The 21,867-nt window shown below is 47.2% G+C and overlaps 1 protein-coding gene across 1 annotated transcript in view; it reads right to left on the reverse strand.

Annotated features, from left to right (window-relative positions):
- Positions 1–8,983: 8,983 nt before the first annotated feature.
- The window catches only part of Dally (division abnormally delayed protein), a 72,372-nt gene continuing 59,488 nt past the window's right edge, over positions 8,984–21,867 (reverse strand). Inside the window, exons 6-8 of the mRNA XM_076906735.1 lie at positions 12,172–12,316; positions 9,327–9,528; positions 8,984–9,178 (exon numbers count right to left, since the gene is read on the reverse strand). Coding sequence (XP_076762850.1) covers positions 9,069–9,178; positions 9,327–9,528; positions 12,172–12,316 — 457 coding nt within the window. The 3' untranslated portion in view covers positions 8,984–9,068. The remainder of the gene's footprint in view (positions 9,179–9,326; positions 9,529–12,171; positions 12,317–21,867) is intronic.

The following is a 21,867-nucleotide window of genomic DNA, read 5'->3' on the forward strand; positions in this document are numbered from 1 at the left end:
TCGATGCGTTAATGGCACCAGCGTTGATGATCGTATCAATATTAATAACCGTAACGTCGTGTCGCGTAATAAACGGCGGAAGTAACGAGCGAACGAAACAGAAACCCGAGCATGACGAATGCAACGCGTCGCGTTAGGCTTGAGTAACGTCTAATTCTTGGCTGAGGCGCGCGCGCGTCGTTTAATATCGAGATTACCGGCTGGCAATTAATCGCGGGCCTGTACGAAACCGTTTAATTATTCTGTCGGAGACGCTGCCTCGAGGGAATCGAAATTTATCGCGAGAGCAACCAGCCTGGGAGCCGCGCTCGGTTAAAGAATTGGCAATACATTGCAGCTGGATAAAATTGGAAACTATTATTAGAGCGGGCTTATTAGGTGGCGGACTATTTTCAGAGCCGGAAGAAACGTTCGCATATATGCACGTTTCGTGGCCCTGAACGATGTTGCGAAGGGTGCACGTCGATTACGCGGTTCGTTAGAAATTGCTTCTCTTTTTTGCTGTTTTAGAAACTTTGGAAAATTGCACGCGAAACTTCGAAACGAAACTTCGTACGTGGTAACGCGACAAGGCGCACCGGAAAGCGTTGCGAGACGAAAACTAATCGGCGAAAAATTTGATAGAAAAAGAACGATGAATCACTCCTTTATAAAAGTGCATGCAACTCACTCGAAGGACAATTAACGAGAGAACTATTAGTGTCTACGTCTGCGTGTCTACGTGTCTATACATAGAAATCATTTACTTAACGCGCGAGCAATTTATCGGTTGCACATTGCTTTTAATTGATTAGCGTACAAAGTTGTTCCATCGAGTTGAAGATATTTATTATCCGATTCGTCGATTTCTGCTACTCTGAAATGATATAGAAATGATCTGCGACAATTATCAGCTGATTAATTTTTGCTCGTGAACTTTTGGCTCCTTTGTTCAACAGCAAGTATGCTGTACCATAATCGTATAATTGCACAATGTTAAATTTCACCGTCCAATAATAAAGCCGCCTACATCGTCGTATTATAGATAAGTGAAATAGCTGCGACGATTAATTAATGGCACGTGTGCGTTAATAATAAATTACGCATTGAATGAGTATCAAAAATTTCAACGGCACGTACGATCCATCGACTTGCATTTCAACGAGTCTGATCGAAAACAAATTTAATTATCGTAATCAAAGTGCTCTCGAAGTTGCATTCTATCCAAGTGGAAACGATTATGAATCTCGACGAATTTGTAGAAATTTCGAGGCTTGAAAGGAAGAGAAAGATTCGAGATCGATTACGAATAAGGAAGGAGAAGCGAGGATCGCGTGGAAATCGGACGAAGACGGAAAAGTCGGTAAAGGGGCCATCGCAGCGGAGAATAAAATTAATGAACACGCGTATAAAGCGTGCCAAGTCTGTTCAATGCCGCGTAATCATTTTTTCCCCCCAGGCAACCAATGGACCACTTCGAGGACAATCGTCGACGCTCGAATCGATCTCGTAATTGTGTTCTACGGAATTTTCCAGTCCCGCGTGCGAACGTCGTTCCAGGAATTAACGACTGCGAGTGTGTCTAACGGCAAACGAGCGATCGCAAACAATTTTTCAACAAAAATTAATCGATCAATCGCCAGGAGATGACAACGAAAAAGACCCAGCTATCTCTACAAAGATATGTACCTGCTATCCGCCTCTCGCGCTATCACAGAAAAGTGGCTGCCAGGATGACTTCCGGTCCCTCGACGAGCCAATAATCGACGAGTGCAGCTCTGTCATCGAGAATCGACACGGGTAACGAACCCATCGCGCGAACATGGTCCGCAGAAATTAGTCCGCGTTTGGAATTCGTTTGCATAATGTCGAATCGCGACGCGTCCTCATCCTTCGCCCGGTTATTTATCGCGGTCCACGCGAGCAAATTGAAAATGGACGCTGGGCTGGGCGTCGATCGATAATTTCGAGCCGTTTCGCCGCGAACGTCGATTCGCAAATATATATATTTGGACGCGTGTTTGGGCGCAATCGTTCGCGATACTGAGCCGTATGATGTTTGCGGCGGGTTAACACGATCGCCATTGCAAGATGTATTGCCGCGGTTCCATGCGAGGGGTTCGATCCACCCGCGTCAGTTACAGGTGAACTGATTTTTGCGTTTACCCTGCCAGCAGCAGAGTAATTCGGACGTGACCGTCGTTCAATAGACATTGCACGACCCTTTTTCTATCTTTTTTTGTCCACATCGAGCTGTTTGGTCGTTTCACTCGTTAACTAGGAGAACGATGTGGCTGTCGATCGATCCTCGCAGGCCACGTTTTTCGAGCCATCGATGGAGCAGTTTATCCCACGATTAAAAACGCGTGCTTAAATTTATACTTTCGTTGAGTTATGCAAACGTAGAAAGTCGAGCAACGGGGATATGTGAAATTGAAACGAAGGCACAGATTTCAACGACGTACAGAAAAGAGTAAACCATCGATTCGCGTGTAATAAAAATGAGCGAGTCTAAAGGGACAAGGAGCAACGCGAAGGTGTTTCATAAATTCATATCCCGCGAGGACCTAATCCGCCATTACCGCGGGAACGCAAAAGGTGCATTTACGAAAATATTTCGCGACAGAGCCTGAAACGAAACGCTTCCGCGGCAAACGAGACGAAATGGATCCTCTCGCGTTATCTCGAGGACCTTCTTCGAGCTGTTATTCCTCTCCTAGGATCGAAATGTCGCGGCGGAAGCGATGCAAATCGGTCGAAAGGGGAACTCCCGTCTCCTGCGCGGATTAACGCGAGCTGACATTTCGTTTGGTGGTAAAAAGCGGGTCGCGGGTAACGAGTCGGAACGAATTTGGTCGCGAGACTGATATCAAACTGGACAGTCGCGCTGGGAAATGTCGCGATTACCAAGCGAGTTTCGAGTTCCATTCGAGAATAATTGACGGGCCCGCCACGTCCTCTCCAAGGACGTTCCTCGACGCTATCCGCACCTAATTCTCTTCTTTCGCACCGTGATTATCCTAATTGTAAGTAACAGTCTTGAACAGTGGAAAATTGGATCTCGTAATTGTGTCCTGGCGTTGTCCTTCGTTGACCACTCGCCACAGACCCTTGATCGATCATTTCGATCGCAGATTTCGGGGTTGTAAATGAATTAGTCAATAAAATGAATTACTCTCGGTTGATTGAAGAAAGCAAACTATAAACTTAACTTTACTACGAACAGAAAATCGTACACTTCCTCGTTGCAGAATGTCTCTGTTCGTCGAGTCCTTGTTGGGATCTCGAACCTCTCCTGTTCCCCTCTTTCGCGCGACAGAATCGATCGATTGAAAGCGAAAGCGACGGGATAAAAAGAATTCTTATGATAAGAACGAATCGCAACCGTTCACACTCGAAGCTGATGGATCCTTCCAATCGTTCGTCCCCGCTTTCCGTGTGACAAAGCGCTGAGATTAGAGACTCTTCTAAAGCACCTTCCAAGTCGCCTCGCGGCATCGTTATTTCCACGTAAATTAGCGCGATAATTGCGGTTACGGTTAATTGGTTACCTGCTCGGGAACGCGTTCACTTTCTCCGGCGTTCTTACGTCTAAACTCTTAGGTCGACGACATTAATATTCGCGTAGGTACACGCACGTGTATATACGTATATGCTCCTATATTACGTGTATAACATATAAATACATCACGCATCCACCATATGTACAGGCTCCCTCGGCTCCATTCGTACTCTTACTCCTTCTCATACACGCCTCCTCTTCCCTCCCTGTGTCCCATCGACGCGACGATCGTCGTCTCCCCTTTGGAGAGAGTCCAGACTGCGCGCTCGTCCACGAACGTTTATTTCTCCGCGCGATGAAAAATCGCAGGCTCGACTTCCCTTCGAATCCTCGCGCGACGAGACAACGCTCGCGCTATTATTGCTAGGCCATTCGCGAGGCTCGAACAGCGATTTTGCTCAGCGTCGCCTCGACGAGCTCGCTCGCTCGTTCTACGCTTCTATTTCGGACGCGATTTACTGCAAGACACACATGTGATAACAGCAGCCAGATAACGGCTCTGCGCTTCGTCGATGACGCCAGACTGAGGATCGTTTCGAGGTTTAAATCCACGCGATTGTACGTTGCGCAGTGATTAACGTAATACGAGTAACATTGAATTAGGCCTGAAACCCGCGGGATTTACGCGGCGTTACTTTAATAAAGACCGCCAGCCATCGCGACGCGTAATTAGAGGATGACACGTCGCTGATGCGTGTCAGCGTCCACGGACGCCTCGTGTCTACCACGCGTCTTTACTTTCCGCTGTTTCACGCGGTTCTGTCAAGTAACCGAGACGGCGAGCAGCTGTCGCAGCCGTGCAAGACGGCTAATGCGTATCGTTTTAATTAAATTCGCCATCGGAGCCATTCAACGTTCAACGAGCCAATTTAACCGTGCACAATAAGTTCATTCAATGCTCCCGGCCCGTTCGTTCGCGTCCCGCGGCTCTGCCCGGCTGTATTCAACAGAAATGAATTTTTCTACGTCTCGTTAGAGAGCCTCGATTCGAATAAATGGACGATTCAGCCAGGATCCTCGACCGTTTCGATGAGAAATCCGTCACGCTCGACCTGCGTCTCCAACGAGCAACAGCCTCGATCGTGGCTTTTTTTTTTAATTTACACACAATTTCAGAAACTCAAGGGGACGTGTTTCGAGTCGAATCGAAGTCGAAGAGAGGACGCTTCGATCAGCTCGCATCAAAGAAAAAAGCGGGTCAATTCGAGCAACTCGAATTCAATTAAGCCGAGCACCAACACACAGTTTCGTTTCTCTTAAATATATATATATCACCTTTTATTTAGTCGCAATTTTATTGAATGTAGCACCACAAAACATGTATAACAAAGAGCATTTTATAAATAGCTGAATCGATTCTCGTCGAGAGTCCCGATCGACGCGTTTTAATGGTCGAAGCGAAGGAGACTCGAAAGTAAGGCCACTTCCTTCTTACTGCGCGCGATTAACGGGAGGCACGTGCCATTAAAAGGGACGATGAATTAATATCACCGCGATCAGAGAGGTCACGGTGCACCGTCCGGGCAACGACACCAGTTCCTCACCCTCTGTCGTTGCTCAAACTCGCCCAACGCGAACATTTCGAACTCCAAGGAAATCTCTGGGTTACTTTCAGGATGAGAAAAGGCTCGTCGCGTGTCGAACCGCGTTAGCACGATTTATTAGCTGCGAGCGAGACGGATTTTGCAGTCGATTTCGTCGAATTAATCGCGATTCTAGTCTCTCAGTTTCGAAGCTGCCGCTCTATTTTCCCAAATAATTTCATTCTCAACGAAACTGCTGCAAGTTGAACCATCGTAGACTCCAATTTGCCCCTCGAAAATACACGGATTAGTCTACGATCAACCCTGCGAGCGCAGTAATATTCGAGTATCAACGATCAACGTCTCCACGCAGCATCGTTTCGAGCGAGGCAAATAATTTAATCTTATCTGCTCTAGTCTGCGGACTAGTTTCTTCCGCGTATCGTCTATTGTTTACACGATTAACCTTAGTAATAAGCCACGCGCTCGTTAGCGCTGGAAAAAGAGAAGAGAGAAAAAAAAAAAATAGAAGAGAGACGTTGGATCGAAAAGTCTGCTCGTTACAAAGTTCGCGCTCGAAACGCAGTCTGGACCCAATCCAACGATAACGATCGCAGCGTTCGAGTTCAGAGGGAAATTCAATGTCCCCTCCTCCTCCTCCCTCCTGAATCGACGCGATTCGAACGCGTCGCTCGTTCTTTTCCTTTCGCGTCAGTGGTCATTAACCCAGACTCGTCTGAATTTTCCCCCAAGGATCGCGGGATCTTTCCACGTCCGCAGAGAGCGTCGAACGATTCCGCGATCGTTGACACGAGAGTAATAATTCTGGGCCCATCTCGCTTAACACGATCACGCTGCAATTCGACTGAAACTGGCTCGATCTATTCTCGAACCGCTGAGGGATGGTACATGGTTTCGCTCTCTCGATGTCCTGGCTAGCCTCCATCGCTCCTCTCGCGTTGGTCGTACTTCTTCCCTTGACTTCCAACCGCCCTATCCCCCCACGTTCGTATTTATTGATAAAGCAAACGCGAGACCTGATTGATAAAGCAAACGTGAGACGATGATTGACGAAAAGAATTCGTCTGATAAACTAACTGGTTTCACACGCGAGACGGAAGCTTCTTTCGCGATTCTATCAGTCAAGAGACAGAAGAGGAAGCGCCATCATCGTTCCTCATTCGAGTGTCGTTGCTACGTGTTCGTGTCCAGCAGTGGACCTCGATCATTGCTGCATCGTCCACGTAATCAGCCCTCTTGGATGGTTAAGGATTATCTAGGTTAAAAACACTCGCAACCATTTTCTCCCTCCTGTCAGAATTAGTTCGAAGGGAGGAAAAGAAGAGGTCGCACGCGCACACATCGTTTTACTTCAGCATGAATGCCCTGTACAGTCGTATTTATATCGATGGCTTTCTCTCTCTCTCTCTCTCTCTCGCACTCTCGTTCTCACACACTCTCGCGTCTCCTTCTGTCGGGCGTGAGATGATAGCACGACGTAACGGCCAGGGATATTCAGAAAGGCACTAACCCTCAAAGATCCGACAAAATCAAATGTACAAAATCAGTGCGGCCGCATACGAGTCGACGCATACGAGGTTGCACACCGACAGGCTCACCCTAGTTTCTTACACTAGCCTAGAGTCCGTTTCTCTTCCTCCTTTCTTCCCCTTTTCGCCTTCCTCTCGCTCTAATCTTAAGTCGGGAAAGAGCAAACCGCCAAAATCGAAGCTCAGACGTCTAAAGCGTTGACGTATCGAGGAACTAGTTCTCGCTGCTGCGCCTAGCGAGACAACTTTCACAGTTTGCGCTCTACTTCGCGTGTTCCTTCTTTCGTTTACCTCTTTTTTTTCCTTTTTCTGTTTTACTCTTTTTCCTTTTGGCACTTGACGATATTTAAACGTACGATGTAGCGTAAACAGGACCAACGAAAAGCGATTGCGTCGCGGTAATCGAACGTCACCGTCGACGAATGCGGATGATTTTTTCCTACGAGCTGCGATTAGATAATAATTAAAGTTATGGCACTGGATAGTTGATTATCAAAAGTTTGACTCGTTTTTTTTTCAACACTAGAATCTCTGCTTCCATGGTCTGCGCTTACTTCAGACACACGCGTGATCATCGTGCAACAGATACTTCAAACCAGACAGGATACTTTCCATCGACGAATAAAATAAAAGAAAAAATTCGAAACACCTATTCCACCCTATTCCAGTGTTAAAAAAAAAAGAAGACAGAATGCTGCACAACAACGCGCGAACATGCGAATGCTTCACTTTCTCAAATACTATCGTGTCGTCGTTAGGAATACCCACAAGAAAAAAAAAGAAAAAAAAACCCAAGTCCAATCAATTACGACTCGAATCACTCGTCATCGGGTCCTGAGCTCCTCAACGATTAGACGTCCAAGAGGTAGAGTCCTTGATCCGCGATCTCTTCCACAGCGTATCAAGCACCCCTGCGTAAATATGCTACTCGATGATTCATAAAAAAATCGAAATAATCGACGTCCAAAGGACGACTCCATCTCCACCACCTGATGGTTGGGATCAGGCGATCTTGGTCGCGAGGAAACGACGCGATCGCGAGGGCGAAGCTGGTCTCGTCTCGCGAGCACCCTCGCCTCGACGAGGAGCAACGATCCTGGCGAAACTCGAGCAGACCAGCTCGTGCAAGCAGCTTCGACCACGCGACCGTCGTTCTGGCAGTTAGCTTCGACGTACGGCAAAAGTACGCGCGATATCACCGACGAGCTAAGCCCGTGATTAGTCCGTGTATCGACGACGAAAAGCGTGGCCGCGCGAGGCACAAGGGTTGCAGCGTCGCGTTGGGCTCCGCGGATCCATCGAGCCGTTCCAAGAGTCTCGTACTTTCAAAAGCGGAAAGACACTGATTTGTTGCCTAGAAAGTGCTCTCTGAGCGAAGGGTGCGTACTATCGATGGAGTTTATTGCTTCTGGTTGCACCTTGCATGCCTGGCCCCCCTCCTCTTCCCATCCTCGCTTCTTCAATTTGTTCTCCAAGCGACTCAGATGTTCGACATTCTCTTTATCTCAAGTATGATCTCGAATAAATATGTACAATGGAATTGAACGTAGAAAGATTTTCTTCCTCGCCTCCAGGCTCCTTCCGTTGTTACCAAATCTGATTTCTTATGGACGCAATATCGTACGTCCTTCGAGAGTTATGCGTCCAATTTCATAGAGGTCTCCCACTAAAATCTCTCGCAGTCGCGTGGTGGAACAGGAACAGGCAACGTTTCTATCAGCGTCGCTCGAATCGATCCTCTGCTCTGCGCACGAACAATCTCGACCGACTCTCGACTTTTTAATTTCCTCCAGGAACAGTTTGCTAAATAGAAATTCCATCGAGCAACGAGAACACGCTTCTCCGTCCTTGTTTCGTCGCGACAGCGAGCAGCGTTGTAGATCGTCGAAAGCTGGACGACGTCCCCTCTGTCTCGATCTGTCCGCCCTCTTGCTTCCGGCTATCGGATGGAAATATCAGATCTTCCCGCGCGTCGAACGTATCCTGCCCTCCCCTCCCGGAGAAATATCTGTTCAGCGTCGCGTACGAACGACAACCGGTCGAGCAGTCGATCGCGAACGATTCCCAGAACCTCGAGCCTCGATTAGAACGCGCACCAGTCTTCGTTCGATCGATCGATCGGCACGCGCGGCGAACTTTCGATCACCACCCTCGAGCAAACGAAAACAGACACCCTCGCGCGTTCGTTTCCATCCCCTTTCCCCTCTCGACAGGACCTCGCGGCTCTGTTTCCGTTCCCAGGCGGCACGATGAATACCTACGAAGCTTCAAGACTCAAGGATCGGATCGATCCCGCGTCTCTGAGCAGGATCATCCTGTTCTCCGACGCGGGCACGGGAAATCGTTTATTCTTTTCTGTTCTCTTATTTCTTTCTCGTCTCTGGGTCTTGTCTGGGTCGCGGGTGGCCGACGCGTCGCCCAATTCTTTCGAGGGGGTGGACGTGTGGATTTGATTTAGGCGATCAATGGCGCACAGGCGACCGCCAACGCGAGCAACGACAGCACGGTGCTCGATGCGCCACCGGCTGGGTGCGTGTCCTCGTGCTTCTTCTCCAATATTGGATCTGCAACAACGATTCGATTCGATTAATCGCAATTTTTATAGAAATTATCGCGAGCAACTCGCTTCGAACTAATTGAGACGCAAAGAAAGTCACGATTTGGGGGTCACAGTTCTATTTGTCGACAGAAGTGGAAAGTTGGAGAACATACCCAGTGTAGTGGGTTCCATTCCTGACCCAGACGCCTCGTCGCCATCGCGATTGTAAGGATCACCGCCCTCGTCATCAGGGTCTTCGTATATTTTCTCGTGATTACGATCCCATGGACGATCGCCGCTTCCTGAACCGTCTCGTGCTTCATCAGCCAGCAATATTCCACTATCCGGTGTCGATGCCAGCTGAGTCTGCAAGATCTGCGAAAGATGAAGCGTAAACGTTTACAAAACAATAGCGCAACGATTAAAAAGTACAGAACAGGACTACAGAAATAGGAAACTCGATCGAACCGCTAAGAATTAGACGAATTTCATTTCCACTCTCGCAAAGAGTTATTCAAGCTGACTGTTCTCCCTCGCAAACGAAATTTTATTATTCTCTTGATTTCCGTCTTACTTTGAGAGGGATCATCCCCTAAAATTTCCCTGGGGACGATACGAATCCCCTGTGTCGAGTGTCAATTACAGACTCCGCGTCGGTCGACCTCAACGCGCGCGACGAGCGGTTCGACCACGGCCGTGTAACATGCAATATGCAGGAATAATACGCGGCATGTAGATCGCAACTGGATAAACGTTTGTTTTGCCGGCGAAGAGAGGCGAAACAGAAGGAACGACGCCGGGGACGTTGTCGCGTGGACTCGTTTATAAATCATTCATGAGTTCGCACATTGTCGCACGTATCCGTTGCCTTCTTCTGGCCCTGCGCGAGTTCCAATTGGATTACACAGGTGCTCGACGGAGACGTCGAGCAGGTGTCGCACACGCGACGAGCCAAACCCGTCGACCTGATTTCTACGCGCGAGTCCAACGATGGAACGAGGCTGCCACGATGAACGATGGCCAACTTATTCAGCTAATCGACACCACAACGCGAATTGCTAATAGCTAACACCGCCGACTTCCGGTTAACGACACACGCGTGCGTTATAGAGCACATAAAATATATAATAAATGGTTCGAAGCGTGTCAACATCTCTGGATACATAATAAATACGAAATAGTTTCCTTCAGTAAAGTTCAATTTTTAATCTGTTCACACCCAGCCGTGGTATAAGACAGCTCTAAGAGATGTCGAAAAATTTTGGTCACCAAGACCCCGTCAGTGGATAGAGAAAATGATACCAATAATATCAGTTTTTGTTTCATCTCGATATCTCAAGCCGTTCCTGAGATATAAGGGCTCAAAGTTTTTCCCATTGACGCCCCAGGTGGGCGGATTTATGAATGAACGTGACCACGTGGTTTCCAGGAATTGTTTACGCACTAATAGTAATAGTAAAAACCGTCTGGCAGCTGTCTAGACAGGTCACGTGACAGTTCATTGAGGTAGGTCAGTGTGTCTGGGAGCGAGCGAGAGGTCCGAGTCCTTCCGACAAGGACAGAGATAGTAACCGATTAAAAATTACCCCTCTCTTTACACGATCGTATCTCCGGAACCGGAAGTCCGATCGAGACGATTCAAGAACCGTTTTCAAGAGGAAGGTTCCCAGCTTCCAACAAGCACCGTTCCGTTAACTAACCATTTCTATCTTCGGAGATATAGCGCCTCGAATTTTTTCTAATTTCAATACGAAATAATAAGGACTTTAATTAGCTTTCTATTGAAAATTTGGTGATTAAATTCTATTAAATAGTGAAAACTCATTGTCTAATTACTAGATGAATGTATAGAGCGAAGAAAGAATGTGTTTAATTGCACGTATTTATACCTGGTGTAATGAAAATATGCGTAAAATGATTTTTTTTTTTTGCGCTTTGTCGAATCGAACGAATTGTCGTGCGAGAAGGGTTAAACTGGGTTTAGATACCACGGAATTGGTATGCATCATCAATCGTTCGCCAAACGAAATTCCTGGAACGCGAGAGGACACCCTCTTTTCGCCCACTCGATCACCAGGCCCATTCACCGGAAAGAATCGAACGTCGACGTTCTGAATTCCATTCGTACAATCGGATATCTGCCGATCGCACCTGTTCAGTAATCACGGACAATCCTGGCCAGGATGGCGGAACCGATTTCACCCACGCGCGGCTTTTAGTCGGATCTTTCGCACCTACCGTCTGTCCACGACTTCTGCCACCGGTTGCGCTCACCTCGTATGAATAATTCGAGATTAGAAGGTAATTTATGGCTACCCGGTGGCTACGTCGCTCTCTGCATCGCGACTCGATCGTCCAAGCGATTGCTTGGTCGCAGCACGCGACTGTGTTTGCCGTGTTCAACTCTAAGATTCGACGAGACGGATCGAGGAGAGTTTGTTCACTTTTTGGAAAGAATTATTCGAATATTTTTTCTATTTTTCAAAGATTGTTCCAAGGTTAACGACGAGCGATGTTAGCTTAAACTTTCACGCGTCTCAGAACCGCAATGCTCGACACTGTCTGACCCAGGATGGTACATTTGGATTACGCTGGATTAAACGCCGCCAGGTATCCGCGTTTGCTTAAACCGATTTTCGCGTTAAACTAATAATCGCGGGCCAGATTAAGCGAAGCTAAAGTGCCAGTGGAATGCCCCGTTTGCCTCGTAATTACAACCAACCGACGACTACTCCATTGTGGAAGATGTAAAAGCGTTTTGAGGGTGGATTAACAAAACGTGGCTCTCGAGAAACTTATCTAGCAGTCGTAGAGAAGCTTTCAAAGTGTACCTTCTCTATCTTTCTGGAATTCTACAAATTTCTCTGCAGACGTGGTCTAATATCTCTCGCAAACGATAACGATCTTCTCCATCCGGGTGCTCGAGTCGAAAACAGGATGCGAACGAGAGACACAATTCAATCGGAAACGCGGCCAGCCAAGGCTGAGCTCGAGGAACAAATTACGGGTTGGGCTCACCTGATTAATGTGCCTCAATTGGTCAATGAGCACGTTGGTGTTCGTGTTGCCGTAGGAAGCTGTCGTCGATGACGCTGTCGTTATGGCGAACTCTGGGTTGTACTTCTGCGCCGTCAAACTCGAGTCCACCACCGTCTTCGTGTATCTGCGAACAGAAATCATTGTACGATACGCGTTAAAAAATTTCATTTCTTTTTGAATTATGCAAACGCGATAAATTGCGAGAGAACCAAAGGTCTGTGCGATTCAGAAAAATTCGTAGCAACGAACACTTCCTCGACAACGAACTTCTCCACGGTAATAGACCACTTTTCTTTCCACCTCGTCCCTCTAGTTCTTCCTCGACGCTTTATCAGCAGGTCCGTTTAACGATTCCGCAAAAGCAGTAAATAACAGGGAGGCGGTTAATTAACCGTGAAACGGTGGAAAGTTGCAGGTTGCGCGGCAACAAGTCACAGTCGACGTTGTATTCGGGTTCAAGCGTCTGGAAGGGCAGAAACTACGGGTATCTCCCCAGCGGCGCGAGCGTTTGCTATTTCCTCGCTCGAAGAAAAGAGTTGTCTATGAACGAGATAGGGACGCGAAGTAGCTGCCATTTTATTCGCGTTCGCAGATTCTCGAATCGTCGCTTTTCGTTTTCGCGTATCGCGTGCCGTTCTTTAATCCACGTCGAATCAGCTCGCAGTTTCTTTCATCCTCCTCCTCGTTTCGATCTCTGGCGACAGTTTGATCGATCGCGTCCAGTGTTGCGCGCTTGCAAATTAATATCGAATCGCAGGATGATCGATCGCGTTTTTCCCGCGAATCGAGCAAGAAACTTCATTAACCACGCGCGGCTCATTAGCAGCCACGTCCGCGCTCGGTGTTCTCGATGGAATACGGATGCGCGTATGGTCGCCATCTGTTTGTTTCTTGCTGCGCGATCATGTTTAAACAATATTCGATTACCCTGACGAGCGTTGCACGCGCGAACGCCTCGTCTCGCCTTCAGAGCCTCGAAGCCTCCACTCGCGAGGAATAGCACCTTTCAAACTAATTTCGTCGTCAGCCACAAGCGCAAAACCGTGTGAATCGGTTGTTTAACGATTCGACAGTGAAATAGCGGCTCGATCGCGTAAAATCCAAACGCTGGCGCTTTTTTTTCGACGGAAGAGGAGCGTGAAAGAGGAGGCGAAAAATGCCTGAGAAGTTCGAAAGAACCAGCGGGGCAGCGTATCAACGGGGAAACATTTTGTGCAAGCATTGCGCTGCAGCTGCACTCCTCGACGCTTCTCAATGCAGGCATTCACACACACGTGCACACGATCACGCGAAAACCGCGTTTCTTTCCTGGTTTCGCCTCCTGGGCCCCTCTCCACCCCTTCCTGTTCGCGCTTCATTTCGCATTTTATTCCTCACTTTGTGAATTATTTTCCCATGCGCTCCTCGCAGGTCTCCCTTCGAGCTTTGTCTAAGATCCCAGGTTTTTAATTTACTTTCTTACCGGCTCCTCGGCTCTTTTTCGTACCTTCCGCCCCTGTTTTTTCCACCGCGGCGCGACGTCGTATTTATACGCGCGCGCACCCTCCTTGCACGCGCTCTTTAACGCGCGTACGCGTTCCCGTCGCTTCCTTTTTTCGCTCCGTTTATCCCGTCTGAAAGCGCGCTTGTCAAATGCAGACAGAGAGAGAGAGAGAGAGAGAGAGGGATCTAATTTAATTTCGAAATTTAATTAAGCGTAGTCGGCGAGCGTTTCATTTCACGCTTTATGCCGTTTCGATATTGCCCTCATTGCCGATCGTTCGAGCGCTGGATTGGTCGCGCACAGTGGTTTATTAATTCTGTATCGAGGTCTTCTTCTTAGAGGAACTGCTTGCCAAGTCAATTGCAATTTTTTCTTTTGTTTGTAGTAAAATGCTTAGCAAAGAGTTTAGAAAATCGTTTCAGCGATCTCGAACTGATAATACGAGGAGGAGATGTTAAAAAAGGCAGAAACGTATCGTCAAAGTCCCGTTCGAAAGAGCGCTCCTTCCTTTTCCTCTCGTTACCGAGGCATGCACGTCGAGGAAACCACGGCCTCTGCCCGTTAATTAAGTCGATCTTCGCGTATTTCAAGGATCCTCGGGAATACCGAGCGTTGAACGCGATCCGCGCGCGTCTCTCAGCCCTGTCATGTCCGCCTCTGCGCGAGTGTTCCGGGTTCGAAGAGCATCCGCGCGGCCTTTGTCTCCTTTTGCTTTCCTATTATTTCCCTTTTCCCTTTCCGTGTCGATTCCAGTTGGTCGCTCGTCCTTTCACCGACCCTTTCTCTTCCTCGACTTCTCCGCCACCCCCTTCGCGAAACATCGAACGTTCTCTCACTCTCTCGCTCTCTCATTCGTTAACGAGGATAATTCGCGAAGCGATGCAATCTCCAGGCGGTCTCGAAACGGGAACGAGCAAGAAGAGGAACACAGCGAGGGCAAAAACTGGTTCGATCGAACGCTATCGAGTCCTCCGCCCTACTCTCGAGCATGTGCGATTTAAAGAGTACTGGACTGGTTCCAGCGTGGAATTTCTGGATCGCATTCGCGCAACAGTTCGCTCGCAACGCGAATAACCCTTGCGCGTTTCTATGACAGTTAATCGCCGGGTAATTTCGCGATGGTCCCCCAATGGCATTCAGGTCAGTCAATGACAATGGCACTTGCTCGACGTCGATCCGTGACTGTCACGAGCTGGTTACACACTCGATTAACCTTGCCACGATCCTCGAATGACGCTGCATAACCTCTACCTGCGGTTTCTTCGAGAAACCACTTCAATCAAAGACGTACAAAATGGACTTTCGTATTTTTAAGAAAAAACTGCCATCGAATCTCTTTATCCTTAGATCCTCCGTTCTGACAGAGGCGACGAGTGGCCAGGACACGCGGATGTAAGGACCACAGGACCTTCTCCTCGAAATTCTTTATATTCGGCCACGAGGATGGCGGATAGTTGCTCTGGGTGGCTTTGATCTCGGTTGGCTTCAGTGGTTTTACCAGGACGGCTCGAGATAGAGCCGTTCCTCCTCGGACAGCCGCTGTATTTCTGCGACAGGATCAAAGTAGGATCAGAGTGTCGCACGGTCTGCTCGTGTCGCGAACAACGAGCCGCTCGTGCCCTCGCGATTGCGGTAAACCAAATAATTGTTGAAAGGCGAGTGTCTCTCTCTGCACGCCCCACCTTCCGGATTCGACCACGTACCTCTATTAGCTGCATGCGCTATACGTGCCATCTTTGTGGCGTGCTGTCTGCGCCTGGGAATGCGTGACAGGAAATTGACACGCGGCGCTCGCTGTAATGGATGTTTGATAGCTTGTGAACCGACGGTTTACGATTTCTCTGGCTATCTACGAGCTTTTCTCTCCTCTCCACAAGATAGTTAGACGCGAAGAAGAAATTTGTCACGATTATTAGAGGGTTCGTGTCTCTCAGGAGCGAATCGAAGGATCTGCGAGTCCAAAGGACACGAATTTTGATTGAGTTTGGAGGAATAAATGTGTTTGGTGCAAGGATTATAATACGATTTAGTCTCGAGGTGATTTGAAAGTAATTAGCGCATACATTAGGCGCGGAAAAATGCACGCATGCCGATCGATCCGCGCAGGAAGTCGAAATGGCACGTGATTCACGTCCGATTAATATTTCAATGGCGTCAGGCGGCGTGGCTCACAATCAGACACTTCGAAAACCCGGGATATCTCCGGCTTCGTGTATAATTCAAAGAACCCTTCCTCTTCGGCTACAAGTCGCAGGCTACGAATAACGTCCAACGCTGGTGTAGATTAAAGCGAATGGAATTGGCTTACGCGTCGATGCGCCGTCGCGAATATTACCAACGTACGCGCATTCCACGAGCTATCCTCTTCTTCGCCTCGAGGTACTACTAAGAACGATTTTTCCGCGTTGCCTTAATTGAGCCTCGCGTCGGAACTAATTTGCTCTCATGTAATTCTAATAACGGGCTTCTGTTCGTACGCTTCTCCTAGTCGCGACTGATACGCCTGTTAGCCCTGATTTATGCCTCGAGAGATCGCAAAATTTATTATACTCTAACCGATTTGTAGAACACAAAGTAACCACGTAAGGAAAATAATTTCCAGTGTTAATTAGTCGATTTCGATACTCCAAATCGATGCGTTAAATCGAAGTTTAATAATCTAACGCGAGAAAGTAGAAGATGCAGCCTCGAGCAAAGTAAGAACACAAAGTAACCACGCGGTGAATATAATTTCGAGTGTAAATTAGTCGATATCGATGCGTTAAATCGAGGTTTAATAATCTAACGCGAGCAAATAGAAAAAGTAGCCTCGAGCTAAGTAATGGACGACGGTTTTGAGTAACGAGCGAGGCACAATTACGCATTCCAAGGTTCGCGCAGTTTCTATGGGTCCCACTGAATGGAAGAAAAAGTAGCGAAGCCCCGCGACACATGAAACATTCGTGCCCCGAGTGGTTTCGGCTTGTTTAACCGCTCGTTTCGAACTATTGTTCCACCCTTCCGTCCCTCTAATGCAATTACGCCAGAAACAAAGAGGAGCGGACGAAAAATCGACCACGCAAGAGACTGTCGACGCGTAACGCGCGAGCAACATTTTTCCAGCGAAGGAACCAACGAGACGCACCACTTTGCTCGACTTCTCTGAGATTCTCTCGAGAAAGGATCGCGTAATTTAAATATTTCATAGAACCATTTCTTCCTCGCGAAAAGTCGCTACGATCGAGTTCTCAGATCGTTCGAACGCTGCAAATTAATTAACGCTAGAGCGATCGATTGCTATTTAAAGAAACGCGAGAAACAGCGTGGTTGCGCAACGTGACAGCTGTTAAAAGGCTGCAGCAGGATTCGTGGCCCTATCGCGGGATTCCAATCGCAGAGTTACAAGTAACTCGTTTCGAACACGTTCGATCATGCGTCTTATCAGAGCTGTGATGTATGCGAAGCATTAATAACGTTTTCTCGAAACGAGCCGATCAATAAACGCGTCTCGGTTTCGAGGCTGCGAGCTGAGTTAAGTTCGCGGAAAAATAGACACCTGAACGTCCGGCTGCTCCCTTAATTGATCACCGTCTGCCTAATTAACCGTCGACTCCTTATCGCGAGGATTGCAGCCTTCCTCGAGAAACGGAGAACCTGCCGCGAGAAACGCGAGGAAGGAAAAAGGCGAGCGATTCTAGATGCGATCGTTGATTAATGACGTCGTTGTTGCTACGATTATATTAATGGTTTTATAATGCTGGGATGTGGAAAAACAGGCGTCAAGGGGTTGATGGAATTATCTCTGTTTCATCCAGATCTAGCGTGGAAGATCATCGAAAATAATTCTTAATTAATTTCTCCTTTTTTCAGATGCTATAATTTGCATAAATTTCTTTCGAGAAGATCGTTCTTCAAGGTTTTACTCGAAAGCATGCTCGAAAGTTTCCTGCAATCCGGTTAGAACGACGGATGTTGTTTTCCGCTTTGGCGAAGTTCGAATTTATGGTACATAACGTGGTCACGCGTTGTTACTCTTAAATAGCTTGTGCGAGAGGCGTTTATCGCGTGCTCGATGCATTAATCTTTGAAATAATAACTTCATTCCAACGCCAATTACGTCGACTACGAAGGCGCGAACATTTCGATTCGCAGACGCGAGAGTCGTCAGTTAATCCTGGCGACGCTTGTGTCAGTTTTGGGTCTCGAATGTACAGTCGCGATATCTCACTCCATATCAAATAAACACCCCACGCGAGAAAAACCAATTTCGCGACAACTACGGATCGCGTTCGAACGCTTCCGGTCCATTAGCGAAGAATCCAGGTCGTTTCGTCGGGACTCATCCAGCTGAGCACGCTTTAGCTGCCAGCCAAGCGGGAACACGGATCCACCCCTCGACTCTTGGCTACGAATTAGAACCCAAATTCCTTTCCGTCATTATTAATGACACCCCCTGTAATTAACTGTTCGTCTTCGAACCCAGATGATCCACGCTTAAGGAATTCTTCTCAGAGGAGAATCCTGGCGAATGAGAGATCTTGTGCTGTAGAAAAGTGAACTTCAACATTGCAAATCGAAGTCTCGCAAATAATTCTCGATCGAATGCTTTAGCAAGCCTGTGTGCACCCTTACGTATGTCTAGAGCCGCTAGAAAGAGTTGGGGTAGGTAGCGGGAAACAGTTGAAAGCGGAACAAAGCTCACGTGCTGTACAAAATATTCGAAAGATGAACTTTAACACTACGAGCCAATATTTCACAAATAATTCTCGATCGAATGCTTTTTAGCGAGCCGTTGTGCACGCATACGTCCGTCTAGAGCCGCGAGAAAGAGAAATAGTCGGGGTAGGTGGCGGGAAACTGTTGAAAGCGGGACAGAAGCGTGGAAGAGTGGAAGGAAAGGGATGAACGGGAGGAAGGAGGGTGGAAGAAGAGGCATCAGGGCGAATGGAGAGACAGGCTTCGTTGAATGAACAAAGTTGAAAGAAACGCGGAGAGGGTGGGAGAGAGGGAGACAAAGAGAAGCGGAGAAAGACGCGATGGAACCGAAGGGTGAAAGGGAGAAAGACACAGAAGGGTGGAGACTGTGTGAAAGCAGCTTGCGCTCGCGGGATTATTAATCAACGAGCAGGCGGCGGCCCTTTAAGCCACCGTCACACCGAAACCAACGTTACACCCATCTGCGATGATTACTCTTTCTACCTTCTTTCGCTGTCTTCCTTTTTCATTCTCTCTGCTCTTTCACCAAGCGAGAGAGACAGAGAGAGGTGGAGCCAATCACCGGGTGACTTGCACGAAATTAGCCCCGCAACGCGATCGATAAGGAATGCGTTTAACCGCCAGCCTGAGAGCTATATCCGTATTTTGTTTGAATACTAATCGATAGCTCGTTGCGAGAACGGGAAGCCAGGAATACACTGGCGGACGGATGGAATGGCGGAAGTCGATTTTCTGAAGAACGAACGAGCTACAGTCAATTAGAGATTCTCTGTAGCTACTTGCAAATTTCACATTTTCACTCGTACACGTTTTAACACAAATGTTACACAGTACAAAAAAAAATAAGAAGACTTTTTGGTACGACGCATTCGATCATCAGGGTTAAAGTTTAGGGGACGCGTGCTTAGGGGGTGAGAAAATTTATACAACAGTCTTGGTTCCTCCTAAGCTCGATGATAAATTGAAGCGTTCTCGAGCGAACGTGTTACGATTAATCTATGATTTTTATTGTCGATTAAGTTCGTTCGTCACGACGGCTTTTAGTATCAAAAGGGGTTGTTCAGGGCTGGTGAACGCGCGAGAAGCTTTTAACGCGACGACAACATCGTAAATCGATGAAAATTATTAGAAGCTCGAGGGGGTGCCTTTTACGGGCGCAGTGTAAATAACATTAAAGTATAGTTTGACGTTACATTGGTATTTCGTGGCGAACTGCTCGCGAGGGTGTTTAAAAGCTTGCGGTAGACAGAAATTAAATAAATAATATGTGCATCTTGAACCACAAAGTCGTATCGTGCGATGATTAAAAGAAGAAATCGATTCTAACGCGTCTGTATTAACTGAGAGAACGATGGAAAAAAGATTCTGCAAGGTACGTATATTATTTCTGGTTGACCTAACTTTTTCACATTTCTCACCAAGAGTATATTCGTCGTCATCGTTGTCAACATTTTTTTGCACACACTAATTCATCCTCGAAATATTTTTACGCGCTCTGAACATAGCGGGGGTCACCGTTCGTTCTCTGCATATCTAAAAAAAAAAAAAAAGAGAGCCGCTGTCTTGTTTCAAAGTTGCCTCGCGTTATTTATTTCGCGAAAATACGTACGCGTGAAATATTGTTCGGGGTGGGAGGAGGAGCTGATAAAATACGCTTCTTCTGCTATATTTCTCCGATTATTTTACATTTCCACGGATTATATCGCAAATATATAAATTTCCTCCGCTTGTCGTTCCCTGCGCTAAGAATCGTTCCATATTTTATCAGTTAATAAATTTTTTCGCGATAATTACTCGCGTTGAAGCAGAAGATTCTTGTAAAATTAAGTAACGCAGTCTCTGCCAGCAATAACTGCTTGGAAACTGAATTCACTGGACTTTAAAACGAAACCAAACTAATTATCACACACAAATTATTCGCCAGGAATATTCAACGACTTCGATGTACCTATTTAGCCAGCTTTACAAGCGTTCCCAAGTTCTCATTGTTTTACATTCAATTTACGATCTTTATTACCAGCGAAAATAGCAGGTTTGAATAAACAAAAGCGGCAAATACAATTAAGGAGCATTGAAAGCGACTGGAAATTCTGTATCGCATAAATACCAGGAAATAAAAGGGGTCCATGGAGCCACGTGCACGTAAAGGCGCATTAACGGTGTTCAATAATGCATCGCGTCTAATTGAACAAGAAACTAGCCTGCAAAATGTAAGCACGAGGCGAGTTACCAAAGAGAAATGGAGGTGATCTGAAGAGAAAAAGGGGGCTACACCACCTGTTCCACGGAGTTTAACAAACGAGACGCTAAATAGAGTCAGAGACCCGAAAAACTTAAATCGAACACTGTCGCGCGAGATTACTTTATGTAAGTCAGTGTGTCGGTCCAGTTTTCGTTTAATATTACACGCAGTGTTCCACTGACCCAGAGAGAAACTTCGCTGGTTGATTCTCGAGGCGAGAACGAAGCAAAAATGAAGGACGACAAAATCGCGTGCGAGGCTTCGCGTTCTCGATGAGAACGTCTTTGAAAATTCCAACGAAGCTGCTCGAGAAATCACCAGTTTGCATCCAAATTTGCTTGCACGTAAAATTATATACATTATCGCTGACGTAGGTTTGCAAAATGGAACGGATACGTGCAAAGAGATCTTAAATCGCGGACGATTAGCGCGCAGACAGGTTGCAGTTCGCGTGGAGGAGCAGAGAAGCGTCTAGTATCGCACGATGAAAATCTAAACGAGATTCGATCCAGGAAGCCTCGAGCTTCCACGATTCAATCCTCGTAGCCAATCGAGGGAAAAGTGAAACCGCCTTTCTCGCCCTCCACGGTAATTCGATTCGATCTTCCGCAGGGCCTCTCCTCCTCCACCCTCTTTGCCAGTCTCTTCGTTTCCGGCTGAGCCCTTCCTGTTTCTCTCCTTCCAGCAACCCTCGTTCTCCTACGCTCGTGTGCGGCTTTCTTTCGCGCAAAATGACCCGGGGAATACGTATTCGCGTCGAAGAAAACCGAGCGTGACATTCATTGAAGCGCGTGGAGAACGCAGGGGTGCGACGCACAGTGGTTTCAAAAATGCGGTCAAAAATCGTGAATTCTCTGAGTCACCTAACGAAACGAAAAATCTACCCCTTTGACGAGGCTTCCAGTCAACGTCAAGCGAATTATCAGTTCTGCTTTATATATTTTTGGCAGACAGAAAATTTATTATCGTAAAAAGGTAGATTACTTTAGTTCGCAAACGATTTCACCGTTCGTTGCGTTATTATTATTGCAATTAACCATACCACAGATACGACGAGAAGCTTTTGCACAGCTCGCAGCGGATCTTGAGCTATATAACACATTGATTTACTATGGTAATAGATTATTCCTCTGGCAGTTACTCCACCACTTTACCAATACATTATAGAGGATCCATAACCACAGTGTAAACCGTAAAATTCAACCAGCACAGGCGGCTCTGGAAGTCTCTCAACCTCGTGTGTTTCTCGAACGTG

The sequence above is a fragment of the Xylocopa sonorina genome, chromosome 14, assembly GCF_050948175.1.
Source record: "Xylocopa sonorina isolate GNS202 chromosome 14, iyXylSono1_principal, whole genome shotgun sequence".
In the NCBI taxonomy this organism is placed as follows: domain Eukaryota; kingdom Metazoa; phylum Arthropoda; class Insecta; order Hymenoptera; family Apidae; genus Xylocopa; species Xylocopa sonorina.